At 50.9% G+C, this 22,233-nt stretch overlaps 4 protein-coding genes across 9 annotated transcripts; 2 read left to right on the top strand and 2 right to left on the bottom strand.

Annotated features, from left to right (window-relative positions):
- Positions 1-935: 935 nt before the first annotated feature.
- Positions 936-14,764, top strand: LOC141785881 (uncharacterized). 5 transcript variants are annotated; one of them, XM_074664480.1, is made up of 8 exons: positions 936-1,041; positions 1,119-1,200; positions 7,092-7,162; positions 11,660-11,852; positions 13,308-13,769; positions 14,098-14,328; positions 14,397-14,495; positions 14,628-14,764. In XM_074664480.1, exons 5-8 carry the CDS (start codon positions 13,476-13,478, stop codon positions 14,733-14,735), a joined length of 732 nt encoding a protein of 243 aa, XP_074520581.1. In that variant the 5' UTR covers positions 936-1,041; positions 1,119-1,200; positions 7,092-7,162; positions 11,660-11,852; positions 13,308-13,475; the 3' UTR covers positions 14,736-14,764. The 5 variants fall into 5 exon arrangements, with proteins under 5 accessions (XP_074520581.1, XP_074520582.1, XP_074520579.1 ...); XM_074664481.1 differs by lacking the exon at positions 7,092-7,162; XM_074664478.1 differs by lacking the exons at positions 936-1,041; positions 1,119-1,200 and adding an exon at positions 6,749-6,827.
- Positions 1,417-5,275, bottom strand: gbx2 (gastrulation brain homeobox 2). Its single transcript, XM_074664471.1, has 2 exons — positions 4,308-5,275; positions 1,417-2,868 (listed from the first exon to the last, which is right to left on the bottom strand). The coding sequence occupies exons 1-2, from the start codon at positions 4,822-4,824 to the stop codon at positions 2,339-2,341; spliced, it is 1,047 nt and encodes a 348-aa protein (XP_074520572.1). The 5' UTR covers positions 4,825-5,275; the 3' UTR covers positions 1,417-2,338.
- Positions 14,765-15,383: 619 nt separating the features above from the next.
- On the top strand, positions 15,384-17,441 carry sft2d2b (SFT2 domain containing 2b). Of its 2 annotated transcripts, none has more exons than XM_074664492.1 (8): positions 15,384-15,524; positions 15,984-16,073; positions 16,299-16,384; positions 16,489-16,570; positions 16,660-16,695; positions 16,774-16,832; positions 16,946-16,975; positions 17,064-17,431. In XM_074664492.1, exons 1-8 carry the CDS (start codon positions 15,456-15,458, stop codon positions 17,098-17,100), a joined length of 489 nt encoding a protein of 162 aa, XP_074520593.1. In that variant the 5' UTR covers positions 15,384-15,455; the 3' UTR covers positions 17,101-17,431. The 2 variants fall into 2 exon arrangements, with proteins under 2 accessions (XP_074520593.1, XP_074520592.1); XM_074664491.1 differs by having other exon boundaries at positions 15,418-15,533; positions 17,064-17,441.
- A 1,615-nt stretch (positions 17,442-19,056) lies between these two features.
- On the bottom strand, positions 19,057-21,596 carry LOC141785710 (solute carrier family 22 member 13). The gene is made up of 9 exons (XM_074664147.1): positions 21,360-21,596; positions 20,956-21,053; positions 20,715-20,869; positions 20,440-20,608; positions 20,215-20,362; positions 19,997-20,097; positions 19,701-19,912; positions 19,473-19,581; positions 19,057-19,312 (listed from the first exon to the last, which is right to left on the bottom strand). The coding sequence occupies exons 1-9, from the start codon at positions 21,594-21,596 to the stop codon at positions 19,057-19,059; spliced, it is 1,485 nt and encodes a 494-aa protein (XP_074520248.1).
- Positions 21,597-22,233: the final 637 nt, after the last annotated feature.

Here is a 22,233-nt window from a genome sequence, read left to right on the forward strand (position 1 = left end):
AATTGGATAATACCCTGCTAATCCCTCTGAGTGTTTAACAGGAATTTGTGTGTGTGTGTGTGTGTGTGTGTGTGTGTGTGTGTGTGTGTGTGTGTGTGTGTGTGTGTGTGTGTGTGTGTGTGTGTGTGTGTGTGTGTGTGTGTGTGTGTGTGTGACAAAGAGTCCAGAGGCAACAGATGGCTCAGCTTCAGCCTCCACAAAGGTTTGAGTTTGAAGCTGCAGAGGAGCCGACGCTGAGTTTACGGTCAGTGTTAGAGTTTGTTGTTGTTGTTGTTGTTGTTGTTGTTGTTGTTGTTGTTGTGTTTTATTGGTGCTCGCTCTCTTCCAGGCCCCGCCCCTCTCTCAGCAGGAAGCAGACCCTCAGAGGAAGCGTCCTGGCAGCAGCAGCAGCAGCTCGGTGTTTCTCCGTCAGGATTAATCAGCAGGAGTTCATCTGAGGCCTGAGCAGGTTGCTGTTAATTTAGGGAGCAGGGGGAGAAGGAGGAGAGGGAGGAGAGGAGGAGGGGGAGGAGGAGAGGGAGCAGGGGGAGGAGGGAGGCTGCAGTGAAGAGCCGATGCTGGGGCTGATCCCCCCGGGCCTCATTTATCAGCCGACCGTGACGGCCCCAGTTGATTACAATTTGCAAAAATATTCATTAGAGTCACACACACACACACACAAACACAACACACACACACCGTGAACACGGTGTGTGTGTGTGTGTGTGTGTGTGTGTGTGTGTGATGTTTGGACTTGTGTCCCTGTGTGTGTGACGGACTGTCTGTCTGGGGAGCGTCAGACGTGAACTCACCTGTGATCACCTGTCACTGGGTTAAAGGGTAAAAAACGGTGAACTGCACCTTTAGTTACCTGAGGAGAGAAAAACCTGATCCAGAACTTTCTGTGTGACATCAGTGCAGGTATGAGTCCACCTGTAAACCTTTAATCTGGTTTCAGGAGGAACCTGAGCACCTCCTTCACCTGTAGTCAGGTGATCAGCCGCAGAGCTCACAGAGGCTGCTGATTGGCTGATTGACTTCACCTGTACAGGAGGAGCACAGGTAAGAAAAAGAAAAGAGAAAAATGTTTGTTTGAATGAATATTAAAAAAACAGTGAGTGATGAATTGTCATGTCCAGGCCAGAGGGGGCAGCACCTCACACCTGGTCACACCTGGAGTCACGTGGAGTCACGTGGCGTCACAGAAGAAGAGCGGAGCAGGTATGTGGATGTGTTTTTGTTTGGTCTCGTGATTAATCTGGATTAATGTGTCAGATTAACAGTCAGGGTGTTGGTGTTTGAGGCCTCAGCGTGGACTCAGCTGTGTGTGTGTGTTTCTGCTCCGTGAGCGTGGAAACGACGCACGCGCAGTGAGTGCAGAGACAGAGAAAGGAGCAGGGACTGAGACAGAGCAGCTGTTCATCTTTAATTCACACTTTAAATCTTTGACTCCACGCGTCAGGGAATGTTTGTCACATCTGCACAAGTTTCTATAAATAAACGATCAGAGTCCGGTCCGAGCGGGCCGAGAGGACGGTTCGGTCCACGGAGAGGTCTCACACACTCACACACACACACACACACACCTCCAAATGTTCCCATCATGACTCTGTGTAAGTGTCCACGTCATGTCCTCAGTTTGGTCCCGTGGGAGTATTTACACGAGGAGGAGGAGAACACGTCAGTCTGTCTTCATCCTCCTCCTCCTCCTCAGCGGCGCGTCATTGCGCGGCTTCTGGTTCGGTTCGGTTCGGACGCTGCAGGGGAGCTTCCGCTGAGGCCGGGGCTCGTGCTGAAGGTTTAAACCATGATTTTAACATTTGTTGAATTTAAAAATCTCACTTTTTTTCTGCGCTGATATTTTTTTAATCCGTGATTTAAAACGAGAGAAACTCGGCCTCAGCTCCTCAAACGGCCTCCAACAGAAAAACCAAATATTAATTCACATGTCTGACATTAATGTTTCCATCAGCTGAATAAATATCAGATAATTCACATTTTATTTTTAACATAATTTAATCCAGGTTCTGTTTCCTCGGCGGGCAGGAGCGGGTCAGTTCGTGTTTGATCCTAAATGAAATGTGGCTCAGATATTTACCCGAGCTGTGTCTGAGATCCAGACCTCTCCTCTGACACTCAGACTTTGGCTCTGGAGGTTTGGGTTAAATTCAGAGACCTGGTTCGGGACTACAGGCTGAGGACCGGGTGAGTTTCTGGACCTGAGCAGAGAAGCGGGTTTCTCTGAGCGCGTCCTGCGGCACATTTTATTCTGTTCAGATAAATAAAGATCAAATCAGAGACATGTGAAAACCGCTCAGCCCGAGCTCCTGGTCCCCCTCAGTCCGGACCCCCGTCCCCCTCACGGTCTGGCCTGCTCCATCTGCTGGTGCTGACTCCGGATGGCGAAGCGGCTGACGTGCACCGGGATGGGAACCACGATCTTGGGGTTCCGGGACGGCTCTCCGGACTTGTTGTTGACGTTTCCGGCCTTGACCCGTTTCCACTTGGCGCGCCGGTTCTGGAACCAGATCTTCACCTGCACCTCGCTCAGCTTCAGCGCATGCGCGATCTGTGAGCGCTCGGTGAGGGACAGGTACTTCTTACAGTGGAACTCCTTCTCCAGCTCCAGGAGCTGCTCGCTGGTGAACGCTGTCCTCCTCCGCCGGTTCTTCCCACCTCCTCCTCCACCTCCTCCTCCAGACCCGGAGCCTCCGCCACCGGAGCCGTGCACGTGCGGGCCGTCCTCCAGCCCTCCGCCGTCCCCGTCCTCCTTGTGACACATGGAGGTGAGGTTATCATCCGAGCTGTAGTCCAGGTCACTGTCCATGAAGCTCTCCTCCTTCCGGGCGCAGTCCTCCTCCTTCTGGTCGTCTTTACTGTGAGCTCTGCCTGTGAGGAGGAGGAGGAGGAGGAGAGGCCGTCACTAAAACCTTCATCACTTAAAACGAATTAATTAAAACAGAAAATTAAAAAGATAAAATCTCAAACTCTAAAATTTTAAATTATGTCTTTGAAAAAAAATCCGAAGCTTCACTTTAAATTATGAATTTCTTTAAATCATTTTTGTCAAACGACTTAATTATAATAATTATAATTATAATATTATTAATTGTTATTATTTAATTCGTTGTTGTTAATGATTTTTTTTTAATCAGACGAATTTTGTAAATAAAATGTTTCGTTGAAATCAGATTCACGCCCAATCAGACGACACAAACTAAATATGAAATAATCTTTAAAACATTTTATAATCTGTTGATTTTTTCCAGAAGAATAGAAAACACTTTAAAATTAAATTAACATTTTAAAATCTGTTAAATAAAAAATAAACTCTGAGAGTAAATTCATATTTTTTTAACCCTGCTGAGAGTCTGAGCTGAACCGTTTCTTCCGTCAGAATAATCATCTCTGTGGGTGTGAATTACAGGGAGGGGGTTTTAGGGGGGCTGGGGTCGTGGACGTGGGGGGGTCGTGGTCCTGTCCCGTGTCAATATCCATCATCAGATCAGTGTTTGGATCCGCGTGGGGAGCACGCGCTCTGCAGGGATTTTATTTTTCACGCGTAATTACGCACGGAGTGTGTCCGCGCGGGCCGCTCAGACCGAGTCTGTCCGCGTGAGAAACGGAACCACAGCGGCCAGAAACACGTCAAAGTCCACCTGAGATAACGGAAACAAATAAAGACGGTGCAGAGGAAGCTCTGTCCGCTGAGTCTGACTCAGGAATAAAGATTTTTAACGTCAACAAAAGAAAAAAGATGAGAGTGAAGCTGCAGCTCAGAAATTTTTAAACTCCAGGACTGTGACAGTGAGGCCTCAGATTAATTTTACTTCACTTTCTAAATTTATCAAAAAACAAACATCAAGGAGAGAAAAATCCTGAGTGAACTTTGTTTTTATTTTCATTTTAAGCTTCTTTTCAAACAGATTTTATTTCCTAATTAATGTTTTTATGTCTCAGAGTCTGAATGAAAAATAACTTTAATTCTCCAGCTCTAACTTTTCACCCTGAGCCTCACACTCATCTGTGTGAGTGTGTGTGTGTGTGTGTGTGTGTGTGTGTGTGTTTCAGCTGGAGAATAAAATAAAAAGAGGAATAAAGCGCGCGCTCTGAGGCCTCTGAGAATTAAAACAGGATTTAAAACATTTTCCTAAAAACATGAAGCAGATTTTTCTCTCGGGAACATTTAGAATAATTTGGAGGAAACTCTGATCCGTGTTTAAATTTTTAAAGAGCCTGGATGGTTTACGGTTTTTGGCTCTGGTTGATCCGGTCTAAACGCGCCGTACGGTCCCCGGACCCGGACCACTCCTGAGTGACTCTCCTACCTGTGGACGTTTGCACCGATGTGTCCGTGTCGTGGAAAGCCTGCAGCCCCGCGGACTCCTTCCCCTGCAGGAAGCCTTTCCCGTCCTCGTCCAGCCTCAGGTCCTGAGTTTTGTCAAAGACCGCGTGCAGAGCCTGGGAGCCGAACTTCCGGGCCGCCTCCTGGTGCTGCTGGGACGGGGAGAACCCTCCGGGGAGCGATGCCATGAGCGTGGAGGTGAGCGCCATGCCCTGGGTCAGGCCCTGCGCCAGGCTGGAGCAGAAGCCGCTCTGCAGGCTCGGGATCTGCGGGTGCGCGTGGTGTCCGGCGGGGAGAGCCTGCTGCAGGGCCGGGGGTGGAGGGGGTGGAGGCTGCAGCACCACGGAGCGGTACGGCATGAACATGGGGTACCCGGTGTAGACGAAGTGTCCCGGGCTGGGCTGCGGGGGGCCCCCGATCAGAGAGTCGATGCTGAAGGCGGTGGAGCTTCCGAGTGGCCGCTGCATCACCATGAAGGACGGGCTGAACGCTGCGCTCATAGGAACGGCCGCTGCACCAGGAGGACACCCGAGGAGGAGGTGCGCCGAGGAGACCCGAGCAGGAGGCGCGGAGTGCGGCAGAGAGGCAGCGCAGACCCCGAGGAGCCGCCTGAGACACAGAGATCACAGCGGAGATAATCCGAGCAGATCCAACCTTTCCATCCGAGCAGCGCGCAGCAGAGAGGGCGAGGAGGGGAGACAGGGGGAGGAGAAAGAGGAGAGGAAGAGAGGAGAGAAAGAGAGGAGAGAAAGAGGAAAAGTTCTCCTTCCTCAGATTTCCACAGAAACAGACTCTGAGCTCCGCGCACGCAGGACACACTCAGCCTGACGGAGACACAGCTCTGCAGTGGACACTGCTCCTTCCCGCTGACACTGTGTGTGAGGCTGAGAGTGTGTGTGTGTGTGTGTGTGTCCGCAGTGTGTGAGGAGGTGTGTGTTTCCTGCGCCTCGCGCCTCTCCAGATGTTTGGGATTTAAATTGCGCTCCCCTCCGTTTAATTGCGCTGGCTTCTCCTGGAGAGCTCCTCCCCCTGTCCGCGCTGCGGCCTCTGATTGGTCGGTTGGGGGAACGTGACAGCTCGCCTTTGGTGCTCTGGATGGATGCCAATTATACAAATTGGGACCAGAGGCCGTTTAAGAATGAGAAAACACATCATCGTAAATAATAAGCTGTATATACTCAGTAAATAATCAGAGTGTGTGTGTGTGTGTGTGTGTGTGTGTGTGTGTGTGTGTGTGTGTGACACAGTCAGAGGTTGCCTGAAGCTCAGTGTTCAGGTCTGAGCAGGACCAGATCCTGCAGAGTCTGCTCTGATGGATCCTCTGAGGAGCGTGATTCACGTCTCTCTGCTGGGCCTCGTGTTTCTGTGACTCAGGAGGAGGTCTGAGGAGGTCTGAGGAGGTCTGAGGAGGTCTGAGGAGGTCTGAGGAGGTCTCAGTGTTTGGTGATGCGGCGTCCAGCCTGTCATAACGACCTCCTCCTCAGCTCATGGACTGACGGTGATCAGAGCAGCGGCTGACCTCTGACCTCCGTCCCGTCCCTGTGGACCTCCTCTCAGGCTCAGTCAAGGTGAGGAGCAGACCCCCCTGCTCCTCCTCAGGGTCACTGGGACACCATCTCATTAAAGGAGCGTGGTGTGGGGCTGCGATGCAGACATTAAATAGCAGTATTTTTCAATTAGCGCTGACAAATTCAATCAAAGCTCCATAGATTAGGACCAAATGAGGCATGGGTCATTTACAAGGCCTTTAATTGCACGGCCATTAGACAAATAGTACAGCGCTCTCTGTCTCATTATCAATCATGCGGGGGCATCAATAGTAAAAGGTTGTGAGGCAGGGAGGGGGCGAGGGGGGGTGCGAGTGTAAGTGTCCGTGCACGCTCCCCGTGCACGCTCCTGCTCTGCCACCGGCTCGCCGCGGCTAATAAATATCCTCTTTTGTGCTTATAAATTATCCAGTTTAATTAACAACATGGATTATGATTGGACTATGATTTAATTAAACCTTTCCTGCATGCAGGCCCCTCGCCGCCGCCATCCATTACGAGAGGGGGAGGCGGGGGAGGAGGGGGGAGGTGCTCTGAGTGAAGCTCTCTCTAACAGGAGCTGCTTACCTGCAAAGATCATCAACAAGCCCTGATAATGGCTCTGAATGGCTGCAGAGCGTTTACCGGGATAAACCAGGACGCCACCGCCACCGCCGCTGCAGACTCCTGCCTCACCCCTCCTCCCCCTTCCTCCTCCTCCTCCTCCTCCTCCTCCTCCTCCTCCTCACGTCTCTAAATCTAAAACTAAATGGCACAATCTGAGATCTGCTGATATTAACGTCTCGTGCTGTAAAGTGGAGGGGACGAGGAGGGGGAGTCATTATGAAACTGAGGGGGGGGGGGGTTCTAACACACCAAGGGGGGAGGAGGGGGGAGGAGAAGGGAGGAGGGGGGAGGATGTGGCCCCCGGCATCAACGCAGCTCAACACGATTCAGTCAGAGCGAGGAGCGTGGAGGTATCAACCTTTACATCAGCCTGTAAATGCCAGGCCAAACATACACACACACACACACACACACACACACACACACACACACACACCTACCTCATACACTTCATACACACTCACACACACACAGACAAACACTTGAAATGAAGTGAAACACTCTGAGAGGTCACTCCATCAAAACAGTAACAGGATGTGGTTTGATGACATCACAGAGAACTGAGGGATCATGGGAGTTGCTGTTTTTGAACATTGTTGCTTCTTCTCTTTCAGATGTTTGACCTGGAGGAGGAAAGGATGGAGGAGGAAAGGATGGAGGAGGAAAGGATGGAGGAGAGCCTTTGGTGAGTGACAGGTTTTCTTTTTCTGTTTTTATGAAATGCTGGCTGTGGTCAGAGGAGAGCGCCCCCTGCAGGCTGCTCCATCAGGCCGCTCCGTCCCCCCACACAGACTCTGGATTCATCTATCTGCTCCAAACAGGCGGCGTCCTCGGCCCCTGAGCTCAGATCAATTAACATCCAGAGCTCTGATTGGATTTCTGATCATCGGAGCTGAAAGGGGCTCGATTGATTGGCCGCTGCGGTGGCCCCTGCCCTGACGGAGGCCGATCCGATGAGGGAGGAGGCTGATGGGGATCGAGTTTCTTAAGTATCTCCTGGCAGAGAGGGTCAGCATCGATCGTCACGCTGCAGAAAACCTCCGTCAAACAGCTCCTTTAATATCTGAGGGAGCTCATCAGGGTTTGGACCCTCAGGGCTCCCGTAGACGTCCTCTGATCCTGTCCTGGTCCTCCTCGGCGTGGACACGTGAGCCTGTCTTCACCTCGTCACGGCGCAGAAACCAAAGCTGCATTTTCCTCCTTTTATTCAGAGTTTAACGCTCAGAGCTTCATCACATCGTCTCCAGTTACAGACTCGTTAAAGTCACTGCAGCTCCACGCCACTGTAAATCCATCCTGTGTGTGTGTGTGTGTGTGTGTGTGTGTGTGTGTGTGTGTGTGTGTGTGTGTGTGTGTGTGTGTGTGTGTGTGTGTGTGTGTGTGTGTGTGAATCCAGAGGGGAGCTCCAACCCTGCAAACCAACAGCGTGACTCATTATTTTATAATCTGTTTAAAAAGAGGGACACATTTAATTATCAGGCTGCTCATTAAAGTGTAAATGCTCTCTGTCAGGACGCACAGCCTGTGTGAGCCCACAGCGCCCCCTGAAGGCGGCTCAGAGCACTGCAGGTGCAGGGCGTGACAGTGATGGGTGCTGAGGGGGTTCAGGGCGGCTCTGACGGTGTGATGTGGACCTGAAAAATCAGACACATCCAATAAGAGGAGCCCTGAGGAGCGATCTGGGATTCTGTGAGCCAGGAGCTGAGGAGGAGGAGGAGGAGGAGGAGGAGGAGGAGGAGGAGGAGGAGGAGGAGGAGGAGGAGGAGGAGGAGGAGGACGGCTCAGGGTTACGGCGCCGTCTGAGGAAACGCTCTCAATATGCAAACACAAAGCTCCTCCAGTGGAAACAGAGGAAGTGGCGTTCAGATCAGCAGGCAGCGTCCGATGTCTGAGGTGGATTTCCCAGCATGCTTTGCAGACAGAGGACAGGAGCACAGCTGTTAACGTCTCTAAAAACAGAAACACGTCTTAGAAAGTTTGACATCCATCACCTCCTTGGACCCTCAGTCCGTCCCACGGCAGCGAGCAGGTGTTCCTGCAGACGCTAATCACGGCTGTTACACGCTCTAACCTCCCCCCTCCCCTCCCCGCTCTTCAGGTCGCTGACCTTTGACCCCGGCCGTGAAAACACGCAGCGCTGAGAAAGCTGAGCCGTGTCAGGCCTGTCTGATGAAATCAGTCTGCAGACACACACAGTGATTGAGTTAGAGCCTCCTCTGAGCACGCCGCCTCCTCTGAGCACACCGTGTCCACTGAGCGCGCTCAGACTCAGAGGGAGGAGGCGAGCCGTGAATGAGCGTCCTGTCTGAGCCAACGGGAGGAGACAAACTCACTTAGCTCGTCAGACCTGTTTCCTGTCTGCTCTGAAGTCTGCACGCCGCACGCCGCAGACAGCGCCACAGACAGCGCCGCAGACAGCGCCGTGAGACCAGCTCTGGGTTCGTCCTCGCCGTGGGAACCAGTTCGTCTGAGACCTCCTGAGGTCGGCCTGACCTCATCACGCCAAAAGTGACATCACAGCTCCTGACCCTCCTCCTGAGAGAAGTCCTGAGCCACATCCTTTTCTCATCCTGATCCTGATCCACATCCTGATCCACATCCTGATCCACATCCTGATCCACATCCTGATTCTCATCCTGATCCTGATCCACATCCTGATTCTCATCCTGATCCTAAACCTGATTCTGATCCACATCCTGATCCTGATCCACATCCTTTTCCACATCCTGATCCACATCCTGATCCACATCCTGATCCACATCCTGATTCTCATCCTGATCCTGATCCACATCCTGATCCACATCCTGATCCACATCCTGATTCTCATCCTGATCCTGATCCACATCCTGATCCACATCCTGATTCTCATCCAGATCCTGATCCTGATCCTGATCCACATCCTGATCCACATCCTGATCCACATCCTGATTCTCATTCTGATCCTGATCCTGATCCTGATCCTGATCCTGATCCTGATCCACATCCTGATCCACATCCTGATCCACATCCTGATTCTCATTCTGATCCTGATCCTGATCCTGATCCTGATCCTGATCCTGATCCACATCCTGATTCTCATCCTGATCCTGATCCACATCCTGATCCACATCCTGACTCAGGAGGACCTGGACTCCCTGGGTCCCGTGTCCCCCCACGCCGTCTCAGTCTGGATGTTAATGAGGCGGCGGCGGTCTGATTCAGAGACGGTTTCACAGACAGGAAGTCAACAGGCGCGTTAACCTCACACTCAAACGTTTGATGAAGCGGCGAGCGGCGCTCTCCCCTCGCCATGGATCCAACATCATTATCCAGGAGAGAGACAGTATGTTTCAGCCCGCGCCGCCGCTAATGAGCCCTCTCCCGTCATCCCTCATGCTGTAATTAGCGGCGGGCCCGCCACTCGGGCCCCCCGCTCGCCGCTAATGGAGTGAACAAGGCAGAAAACGAGCGCCATTAAGGCTGGACATGAATCCAGCTCGCCGTGTGAAACCCTCCAAACATAATCGTCTTCATCATTCAGCTCAGGCGCCGCCGTCCTCCGGGTCCACGCTCTCTGACGGATCCATCAAAGCAGGGCGGAGGGAAGGATCCGGACCCCCTCTGGGTCCAGCACAGGGTCCAAGACCAGGTCCATGAACAGGAAGTGAGTCAGAGACGGATGACATGTTTGTGTTGGAGCTGCGGCGCCGTCATCATGTGATCGTTCCACATGGACAGAGGTCAAAGGTCAACGCCATGACGCCCTCATACTGATGTTACAATGACAGAGTGTGTGTGTGTGTGTGTGTGTGTGTGTGTGTGTGTGTGTGTGTGTGAGATGAGTGACAGGTGGGCGGGGCCATGTAACAGCTGTGGTTGGCGAGGTCAGCGAGGTGATTGGTCCCATGATCAGAGCGCGGTGAGGGTGGGCGGGGTCAAGGCCGGCGCTGATGATGGGCGGGAACATGAGCTTAAGGTGTGTGTGTGTGTGTGTTCAGAGTGTGTGTGTGTGTGTGTGTGTGTGGAGTCAGAAACAGGTGAAGTGTTGTTAAAAATCAGCTGTCGTCCCGTCCTCGTGGCGCTCTCAGCCGCTCTCGGACGCTCTGATTGGCTCGGGGTCACGGGGTCAGGGCTCTGGCGGGGCAGCGAGGGGTTAATCACAGACCAGGAGCAGGGGAGGGTCTGGAACCAGAAGGAGGAGGTCATTACTCTCCTGTAAAACCAGTAAAACCAGCAGGACGCTCCCAGTCCCAGGCTGCTGTCAGGGATCCAGGATCTGATCCGCGTCAGGTCTGATGCGGCTCAGAGGATCCCCTGGTCCCTGGTCTCTGGCTGTTTGTGATGTGGGGCGGAGCGCGGCGTCCCTGAGCTGAAGGCCGCGGCGTGTCAGGGCTCCTCCACCCCCCCGACATCCATCAGCCTCTGTGGCTACAGCGCGGGAGGAGAAACCTGACAGTCCAAGACCAGATTTACTGCCCCCCTTTAATCACAGGGAGGGAGGGGGGCTCCTCCAGGACCACGGTCTCACTCCTGATCCCTGCTAGACCCCAGGAATCCAGATCTGCAAATGAGCCTGTTAGACTGAGCTGAGGGCTACAGCACATATACATAAACCCCTTAGACCTCCACAGACCCCCAGAGACCCCCAGAGACCCCCACAGGTCCCTGTAGACCCCTGTAGGGCGCAGAGATAATGGGTAAAACAGGAGCTGAGGGGCCGATCATGAAGAGAGGAGTCAGTGAGCGTGACACTGAGAATCCATTATCCAACACACCCCCTGCCCCCCCAGGGACTCACACAGACCCAGACCCAGACCCCCAGTCTGATAGTCCAGGTCTTTGGGCTCTGAGAGGATTTCTGATTCAGAATCTGCTTCAAAGGAGGAAGATTATTCACACACTGATTTATACAGCTGTGTGTGAGTGTGTGTGTGTGTGTGTGTGTGTGTGTGTGTGTGTGTGTGTGTGTGTGTGTGTGTGTGTGTGTGTGTGTGTGTGTGTGTGTGTGTGAGACCTGAGGGGTAACCTGTTTACATGGATCTGACATAAATCTACATGAAACACACACAGAGCGAACAAACTGAGACACCTCATCCTCTGATTAACACTTCATTTAAATCTGTGTGTGTGTGTGTGTGTGTGTGTGTGTGTGTGTGTGTGTGTGTGTGTGTGTGTGTGTGTGTGTGTGTGGCCCCTGGGACAGCTCCCTGGCTCAGCGTCTTGCTCCTCGGGGTGGAGCAGCTCCTGTTTCCTGCTGGATGGAGGCGATGGCGCGGACTCTGGGAGAATAATCGGATTAAGGAGGAAGAGCAGAAAAAGGTGACGGAGTTTCTTCCTGCTCAGTGAGCCCACCTGGACCAGGAGCAGGAGGAGCAGGAGGAGCAGGAGGACACAGGGTGAGGAGGAACACATCAGCTGATTTCAGACCACTGTAGCAGGAGCTTTGTCCTGTCCAGCAGGGGGCGCTCAGCCTGCTCATCTTTTAATGTCCCAACATTCTTGCTCAACAACCTCCATCAGAGTCAGACGCTAAACAAATCAGGCTTTATCTGTGTGTGTGTGTGTGTGTGTGTGTGTGTGTGTGTGTGTGTGTGTGTGTGTGTGTGTGTGTGTGTGTGTGTGTGTGTGTGTGTGTGTGTAGGAATGTGTGTGTGGGAGGGTCCTTGGGGACTTCCTTTGGGAACTGGGTCAACCGCTTGGCAAGGCAGGCCGGCTCATTAGCATAGTGATGCTGCACACACACACACACACACACACACACACACACACACACACACACACACACACACACACACACACACACACACACACACCTAGTCTCCTGTTTATGTCAAGGAGCAGCTAATTAGCCTGAGTGTACTTTCTATTGTTGCCAATTATAGCTTCAGGGGCTGAGGTGTGTGTGTGTGTGTGTGTGTGTGTGTGTGTGTGTGTGTGTGTGTGTGTGTGTGTGTGTGTGAAAGAGAAACAGAAACTGTGTTTTTTTAAACCTGAAATGAAGACGACTCTGGGCTAACCCTTCATGTGTCTGAGCGTAAAATGTGTGAACAGGTTGGACTCATAAAGAAGTTTTAACCAAACATTTATTTATTTTTATTTTTTATTTTTTAAATGTCAGGTTTTAGTTTTTTTTCCTTTGATTAATAACACATAAATATTTTGAATGTGTATCATTATACAAGATTATTATCTGAGATTTTAAATTAATTCTTCTTCATTTAAAGCTCATGCCTCTCCTACTGCAGTCTCAGAGCGCCCTCAGCTGGACACATGAGGAAACTGCACCTGGGCCCATCTCACACCTTTATTCCTCATGTTATTTAATTAATTTCTGCAGGATTCACCCTCCATCAGCTTCCTCTGACTCTCTCCACAGAATTCAACAGGAAACAGGAGGACAGTGTTTAGCATTAAATGTTGTGTTTACTCCAGACTTTGACATAAACTAAATTTAGATAAAATGTGACTTGGATAAATGTGAATATCTTTCGTGGTCATAGCGTCACAGACCGGTGAGTTAGCCACTCGATAACTCCTCCATCAGATCAATCAGGCGTGTAATCAGTTAATCTAGCTGTTAGCTAAACCACCAACGTGACGCTGGGCTTCCCTCGCACCTGTTACCTGCTGCTGACACAGTTACAGTAATCCAGCCCTCTCCTCCTCCTCCTCCTCCTCCTCCTCCTCCTCCTCCTCCTGCTCTAAATGGATTAACAGGCTGCAGGTGAAAGCTGCACTGAAAGCAAAAAGCAGCAGAAGACAGCCAGGAGGAGAAAGAGGAGGAGGAGGAGGAAGAGGAGGAGTATAAAAGTGCTGACTGTCAGGACTGGATTTATGGATCTGTTTCCCAGAAAATTCATCCATCCATCGTTTCTTCATCCATCCATCCTCCTTTCCCTCCTCACGTCCTCGCTCAGGTCTGTCTGAACCTGGACTGCAGCACTCAGAGCTCAGAGCTGTACCTGAGGACCTCCTCCTGTTAGCTTCAGCAGGAGCTCCACAAACATTTGCATCCTGCGATGGATCCAGACGCTGAAGAAGCTGATGTGTTTCTGGACTCTGAAGAGCCTAGCATCATGAAAGAAGAGGAGGAGGAGGAGGAGGAGGAGGAGAGTGGAGAGGAGGAGAGTGGAGAGGAAGAGGAGGATGCTAAGATTTTTAACGCCTGGATGCAGAGGTACAGGAGAGGGTCACAGCCAGGGAAGGCAGAGGAAGGAGACAGGGAGGTGGAGGGAGCGAGGAGTGACAGCAGAAACAGCCTGGAGCCCGTGGTGCGGAGGAGGACTGACCGCAGGGCGTCGTTACCGTGTGCGGTAAGAGAAACCACGACCACACGGGCTGAGCCAGAACCTCAGGCTTCACCGAGCGGCTCCCAGAGCGGCTCAGGATCCGTTTTTAGCCGCAGGCTTAGAGCTCAGTCAGGTCAAAGCCCTTTTGTCCAGTTGGGTGTTAGAGACACACGCAGCTAATCAGGATTTAAAGGTGCAGTCTTGTTTATTTTTGCCTGGGCTGTTGGAAGCTCTGTGCTCCTCTTTCATCAAACCTCTGACAGAAACGCTGCGCTCAGACAGAGGTCAAAGGTCAGCGCTGACTGTGGTCTGTAGCTGTTAACTGTTAACGTCTGTTTCTCTCTCTGTGCAGAGCACGCTGTCCTCCATGCAGCTGTCTCGCCTCCACTCCTCCACCCAGGCTCCCATGACCGCCAGAGCCCTCCTCTGCCGCACCTCCTCCAGACGCTTCGTCCCCTCACCGCAGGAGGTCGCGGCCCCCGCCCTGTCAGAGCGGAGACCCTCACTCATCCCGCCCACCATCCCTGAGGTCACGATGCCCGAGAGGCGCAGCGCCTTCAGGAGGCGAAACGTCATGTCTCTGGTGAGTGGACCGAGCTGGACGTGTTGTTCATGAGGAGCGCCGTGTGTGACCTCTGACCTCTGTTACAGAGCGACGCCTACAGCGTGTGTCTGATCTGTCACAATGACCTGAACAAAGGGAACGGGGGCACCAGGGAGCTGCAGTGCACACACACCTTCCACAAAGAGGTAACACAACACCTGCACACCACAGAGGCAGGACCAGGTCTTTCTAGTCCACCTGGAAAGGCCTGGTCCTGACCTGAACCCTGAACCCTGCAGCGGCTGCACCTCCCTGACTCTCCTCCTGTCTGTCTGCAGTGCATAGAGGAGTGGTTTTGGAGGAAACAGTCGTGTCCTACCTGCCACGTTCAGGTGACCATACCACAGCCCATGTACTGGAACTCCACCAGGGTCAAAGTCCCCTGAAACCATCAGGACCAGAACCATCTAAATACCTCAGACCTGATACATCACACTAAACAAGAGACTTCTACAGTGTGCTAAAACAAAACCTGAGATAGTTAACCTGAAAACACCTGATCCAATGGATTTCATCTAAAAAAACACACTTTAATCTGTAAATATGTTTTAAAGTATGAGTGTAAACGGCCAATGTATAACCACAGTAACCTCATTTGTGTGTGTAACGAGCCTCAGAGTGGGGACTTATATTTGACGAACCTGTTTTTACAGTTTTAGCAAAGCTCAGAATAAAGTTTAGACAAGGCAGAAAAATAAAAGACTTGATTCTTTAAAAAATGTGAGTTTGCTCAGATACTGGAACGATGGTTTTATGTGATTAGAAGACTCTGAGGAAGCTAAGGCGATGTGGAAAACAGAAATTAAAAATATTAGGGTTTAATTATTCATAATTAAATCCTACTAACTGAAAAAAGTTTGTTTTTTTATCGCTAAAGTTGGTAAATGTTTGAAATTAGATTAAAATACACGTCCAGTTTCATTGGGGAAACAGCGCCCCCCTTTGATCATACAGTGGTCAGAGTCGGTACTGCAGGCGGAAATGCTGCACCTGTTGATGCGCTTCCTCCTCTCCGTAACCTGTTTCACCTGCCGAAAACAAACACCTGAAGCTTCCTGACAGCCTCAGAGGACTTTGTCTGTTTTTGGACCGGAACCAAGGAGCTGATGGATAAACTGAAGAAGGTTCTGAGCGGGGAGGAGGACGGGAACTCGGACACACCCGGAATACTTGTGGTAACAGCTGTTAGCATCTCCCTGCTAATGTTGTTGTTGTTAGCCGCTGTTAGCCTCTGTTAGCCGCTGTTAGCCTCTGTTAGCCGCTGTTAGCCTCTGTTAGCCGCTGTTAGCCTCTGTTAGCCGCTGTTAGCCGCTGTTAGCCGCTGTTAGCCGCTGTGTGTCAGAGCTTACGTCTCTCTCTGTCAGAGTTAGTCACTTTATTTGAGAAAAACCCAAAAGTTTTCCTGTTTTCTCTCTCTAACCTCTGTCTGACCGCTCTTACTGCGTTCAGAGCGCAAACACACCTGAAAACACACCTGGTGCTAACAGGTGTGAGCATCTTCAGAAGCTGCTCTTCATCTTTTCTAATCTGCTCCTTCAGGTCACAGTAATCTGACACATTAAAGGGAAACTGTTTCATGTCATACTGTACTGAGTTATCTTTGTTTAATGATGGTGATGATGTCACATTCGCAGAGAGCCAATCAGGCGTCGACCCTGTCTTGGGGGGCGAGGATGAGGGGCTTCATCATCTGCTTCGTTTTGGGCGTTTTCTGCTCCATCCTGGTGAGCCTGTGTGACCCCCCACTTTCCGTTACTATGGAAACAGTCTGACTGTCGTTTCTATGGTGACTGCTTCTCTCTTCTCTCCTCTGTTTCCTTGGTAACAGCCGAGTGACGGCCTCTCTCTGTATCCAAGGTTACTGTTCATCCTTCTTCTTTTTTTTTCTCAGTCTCTATGGTAACACACTGTGCTGTCTCCATGGTAACAACCTGTCTGTCTCTGCTCAGGGCACCTGTCTGCTGTGGGTACCAGGTTTTGGTCTTGCTGTGTTCGCTGTCCTCTACAGTGTGGGAAATCTCTGCGCTCTGGGCAGGTACTAACAGCTCTCACTGACTTCCTGTTTGTCTGAAGGGGAACTACATTTCCCAGCATCCCCCAGGGCCTGTGCTGTGTCTGAATGTGTGTGTTTGTGTGCAGCACCATGTTCCTGGTGGGTCCGCTGAGGCAGGTGAAGAACATGTGCGCTAAGGAGAGAGCCATCGCCACCATCGTCATGCTGGTGAGGATTCATGATCTCTCACGTTCTCCTGCTGCCACCTGCTGGCCAAACCGCTGATCTGTGTCTGACCTCCTGCTGTGTCTCTGCAGGTGTGTCTGGTGCTGACGCTGTGTGCTGCGTTCTGGGTGAGGACGTCCCTCCGAGGGCTCAGGCAGGTTTTCGTTGGTTGTGTGGTCTTTGTCTGATCCTGTTTCTCTCCGCAGTGGAAGAACAACGGCCTGGCTCTGCTCTTCTGTGTGCTGCAGTTTCTGGCATTCACCTGGTAAAAAAACACCCAATCACAATCAGAGAATAAATGAGCCTGTGTGTGTGTCTCACGGGTGTGTGTGTCTCACCGGTGTGTGTGTCTCACGGGTGTGTGTGTGTGTTCATCAGGTACGGCCTCTCCTACATCCCCTTCGCCAGGTAACTCTCACCTCTGTCCTCTGACCTATAAACACTCTGATTGGTTCACCTGGGCTCACTCTAACACCTTTCCTCTCCTCCCTCTCAGGGACGCTGTCATCAAACTTTTCTCACTCTGTCTCTGAAAGCCCCGCCTCTCTGGGCGACCACCAGTCTGGCCAATCAGGAAGCAGAAGCGAGGAGGCGCTCTCTGAGATCTCTTGAACTGATCAGGCTTAAAACATTTCACCCTGTGACTCTGCAGAGGATCAATCAGGACTTTAAAAACCACATCCTGGTTTCCATGGAGACCGGTTGCTGCGTGTACAGTTTGTTGTTGCGTTGTTGGGACTGTTACCTGCTCGCTGTGTGTCGTTACCTCTGATATTTATACTGTTTATACTCGAAGCGTCTGCAGCATTTCACTATTTTAATTAAATGTTTTAAACTTCATGACGAGCTGAGGCTGTTTGACTCAACGTGCTGATTAAAAACAAACACTTTTATCTTTTTGCTTTGTTTCCTGTTTGTGCTGTTCTGGTTAAAGCCATTAGAGACTGTTCTGTGCCCAGCAGGGGGCGCTGTAACTGAAAGGATGAACCACAGGCTCGGAGGTGTTAGCTTAGATCAGGGGTCTGCAACCTTCACTTTCAAAAGAGCCATTCAGCCTCAGCTCACCTGGATTAAAGTCATTCAGGAGCCACAAAACCTACTTTATCTTCACAATAAAGACAAAAAAAGAGTGTAAATTCTAAACTAAGTAAAAATCTACTGAATAATTATCTAAAAAATAAGTTTTTTGTGTTTATAAAATTGTAAATGTGGTGTCTTCGTTTTGAATTTTTATTAAATTTGCAAAATCATAAGAAAAACATTTAAAGAATGTAAAACGTTTAGTGTCAAAAGTTCAATAAGACACAAATTTTTCAGAAATGTGCAAAAAAATTAATAAATGAAACAAGAAAAATGTGCAAAAATTTGAAGTTTCAAAAAACTTGCAGTGCTTTTTTTTATCAAAAAAATTTAATGGTTGCATTTTTAAACAAAAAAATGGATTTAAATATTTTTTTCAAAAATTTGCAGAAATTAAAAAAAAAAACTTAGCAAAATCTTTGAAAGAAATTTGTGATTTTTAATTCAATTGAAAAAAGTCAAATAATTGAAATACAAAAAATTGCAAAACTTGCATTAAATGTGCAAAAATAAAAAGAAAGTATAAAAGCTTCACAGTGATAGGTGAAGCATATATAGTTCAACAAAATGTAAACACATATTTTTATTTAATGTCTGTGTCTTTTATCATTAATACCCTCAGAAAGAAAAATAAAAAATCTTTATTTTAATAATATTTTTTAAAGCTCCAAGGAGACACTGCAAAGACGTCAAAGAGCCGCAGGTTGAACACCCCTGGCTCAGAGAATAAAGGCTGTTTGTGTTTATAGGAGATGGTGGTAATAAAAAGTTTATTTCAACAAAATGAGACAAAAACAACATGTCAGAAACACTCCTCCTCCTCCTCCTCCTCCTCCTGCTCCTCTCACTGGTGCCCCCCGGGGTTTCTTTGGTCTTTGTTAGAGAGCAGAACCAGACAGAAACAGAAATAAAGGTCGCTTCAGTTCAGACGGGCTCATATCAGCCCTGAGTGTGTGCCGTCCTCCTCTGCAGGGAGCGTCTCAGGCCTCCTGCTTTGGCTGCTTCCCAGCTTCCTGAAAACACACACACACACACACACACACACACACACACACACACACACACACACACACAGCATAAATCATCCCAATGAGTCACTGCAGCTGTTAATGTGTCTGTGATGTGTAAAGCTCTGGTTCATGGTGTTAACTTTAACTCTGAAGCTGCAACGTGACGGAGGACGGCTCAGAGCTCAGGCTCCTCGTGCTGAGGTTTCTCCTGTTAGTCATAAATCTGATCTGGGTCGGTCTGCAGGCAGTCTCTGAGGACCAGGACCCAGACAGACAGACCGGTTCAGAGAGCAGCTGCTGGAGAGCTTAGGTGGTTTGGACCTCATCATCCTGTCTGTCTGTCTGTGGTCATGTGGGTTAAACAGGATGTGATGTCAGGGTCAAAGGTCAGGGTTCTCCTCACCGTGTCCTCCACAGAGCCCCCATGCTGGGTAGGCGGGGCTTAGGCTGCTTGTAACAGTCCTCCACGGTGTCAGGGAGTGAGACGCCGCTGGTCTCCGGCAGGAGCAGGCACAGCCCGCATCCTATGATTGGTCCACTGCTGTACGCCACCATGGCAGCCAATGAGATCGCTCCGCTCGGGGTGGAGGGGACGAGGGAGTTCACCAGACAACCAATCCGGAAGCAGAGGTTGACGAGGGACACACACCTCTGTCTGAAACACACACAGGTCGTGTTATATCACACCTGGTGACGTGTGTGTGTGTGTGTGTGTGTGTGTGTGTGTGTGTGTGTGTGTGTGTGTGTGTGTGTGTGTGTGTGTGTGTGTGTGTGTGTGTGTGTGTGTGTGTGTGTGTGTGTGTGTGTGTGTGTACCTGACCACAGTGGGGAACAGCTCGATGCTGTACAGCACTGAGATGGAGTTTGCAGCCAGGATGCAGAGTTTTCCCAGCAGAGCCAGACTCATCACCAGCACCGGCTCACCTGCACAGGTAACACTCGTCATCAGAGGCCTGATCTGGACCAGGTCTGATCTGGATCAGTGTCTGATCTGGACCAGGTCTGTCTCACATTAATGAAGTGTGTGTGTGTGTGTGGCTCACAGTTGTATCTGGACAGCAGCAGGGACAGGAAGCAGGCCGAGCCGCTCAGGGACAGAGCGAGCATGCTGATTGGCCGACGGCCCAGGCGGACCAGCGGCAGCAGGAGGCACAGAGCTTCTGATAGGCCGGAGAAGAACTGGGCGGAGTAAACACCGACTCCAAACGACCCAATGTTCATACAGATACCGAAGTAGGTCAAGGCTGTGACCGCACTGCATCATGGGAGGACAGATGACATAAGTGACATCACTTCCTGTTTCTGTGTTTCTGTGTGTGTGTGTGTGTGTGTGTGTTACCTCAGGTAGCTCATGATGAACAGACGCAGCAGGATGATTGGCTGTCTCAGGTGGATGATGTCACTGGGGGTGTGGCCTTCAGGTGGATGCTGCTTCTGAGCCTCACAGACTTTCTGCAGGTCGGACCAGGCTGAGTCCAGCAGCTGGACACACACACACACACACACACACACACACACACACACACACACACACACACAGTGAGTATCCTCAAATACCGGTGTATTAGACAGGCTCCTGGGTGTGTGTGTGTGTGTGTGTACCAGGTCCAGACACTGCTGGTCTTCAGGGCTGTTGGCACGGTAACGCTCCAGATCCTTCATCCTGGTCTTCATCAGCAGCCAGCGAGGAGACTCTGGGATGGACCTGCAGACAGACAGGAGCCGGTTCACTCCTCAGACTGAGACAGACAGGTGTGCAGACAGACAGGTGTGTGACCTCACAGGCAGAGCGGCAGACAGACGAGCTGAGGCAGAGCCAGAGACAGGTGCAGCTGAGTCCAGGTGGAGCTGAGCCAGGCCAGAGGAGCTCCAGCCATCGTCCCCAGGCTGAAGCAGAACGGCAGGAAGGCCGGGGGCCAGAGCCGAGCAGCAGGGAGGGTCCACTCCACGGCTGCACACACACACACACACACACACACACACACACACACACACACTGTGTTTCCTGCGGTCCCAGAGAAGAAGGAGACGGGTCTTTGTGAGGATTCGTTTCTCACCCAGACTGAAGGAGCAGATGCTGATGCAGCAGCTGCAGACGCCCGTCAGGCAGCGGACCAGGAGGAAGACGATTGGCTGAGGAAGAACGGCGGGCACCAGGCCGCAGAAGGCGTGCACGCACACACACACCAGGAGCACTGCACGCTTCCCGTACCTGCACACACACACACACGGTGCGGTGACCGAGCTGCTTCAGAGGAGCTCACGTGACGGCGGCTTCATGTGTGTGTGTGTGTTTACCTGTCAGATACGGCTCCTCCCACCAGGGATCCCAGCAGCAGACCGACCATGAAGAGAGTCTGACCAAAGGACAACCAGTGTGCCCAGCCACACACTGACTGACACACACACACACACACACACACACACACACAGATAAACCAAAGAGTGTTTCTGATCTCACACAGGAGGAGCCGTTAACACGTCAACGGTTTGAGGGTGGATTTTATCTGAATCGCCCTGAAGCTGTTTGACGACCACGGACCAACAGGTTCCCGTACGTCCTCCTCCTGTCTGACCACACAGGTACCTGAGCCCAGGTGAGCTCCTAAACTAAAGGTCTTATCTCACAAACATCAGAAACTCATCAGTGTTTGAGCGATTAAAAAATTAAAGTAGACAGATTCAAACAGACCCTCACTCACGTTCCCACTCTCTGTCCACCAATCAGCTTCTCCCTCTGACTCTTCCTCAGGCTGTGATTGGTTGCTCTCAGCGTCCTCTCGTATCGTTCCGTGCCAGGTGTCCGTGCCAGTTCTGTTGCCGTGGTGACAGGTGGCGTCGGTGATGGAGGCGCTGAAGATGTCCAGGAAGAAGAGGAAAGCAGAGAAGAAGAAGAGGAGGGAGAGCCTCCAGTAGACGCAGAGCTGCAGCGGGGACATGTCCTCCTCTCAGGTGAGACACACACACCTGGTTCTCCTCTGGAGCTCCTGCAGCCGCAGCAACGAGAGTTTGGAGGAGGGCTTCAGGAGCTCCACATTTTGTTTACAGCTCTGTCAGAGGTCCAAGTCCGCACAGGTCTGAGTGTGTGTGAGAGTGTGTGAGAGTGTGTGAGAGTGTGTGAGAGTGTGTGTGAGAGTGTGTGTGTGCTGAACAGCTGCTGCTGCCACCAGGAATGTTGTTGACCTGACAGACACACAGGAGGGCCGGAGCGGCTCAGGGTTCACTTTAAGGTGAACTTTGGTCCACTAGACTTCTTCTCCACGCCTCTTTGACCTTATAAGGACAGGAGGGGGCGGGGAAACTGTCAGGGGGCCGTGAAACAGCGCCGTCGTGTGGTCATTTTAGGTATAACAGCAGCGTGAGAAAAACAAAGGGAGCAGAGGCCCTCCTCCTTTATTTCCTCCAGATATAAGATCAGACTGAGGCTCGAAGAGACGCCTGAACTTAAAGTTTCACACCATGTTCGGAGATTAAAGACAGATTAAAACAGATTAAAAACAGATTAAAAACAGATTAAAAACTGATTAAAAACAGATTAAAAACTGAGATTAGAGAGTGTTAAAAAACCTGAGAGGA

Source organism: Halichoeres trimaculatus, unplaced genomic scaffold (assembly GCF_033239565.1).
Source record: "Halichoeres trimaculatus isolate MK-OKI-2021-1 unplaced genomic scaffold, fHalTri1.1 fHalTri1_scaffold_24, whole genome shotgun sequence".
Classification (NCBI taxonomy): domain Eukaryota; kingdom Metazoa; phylum Chordata; class Actinopteri; order Labriformes; family Labridae; genus Halichoeres; species Halichoeres trimaculatus.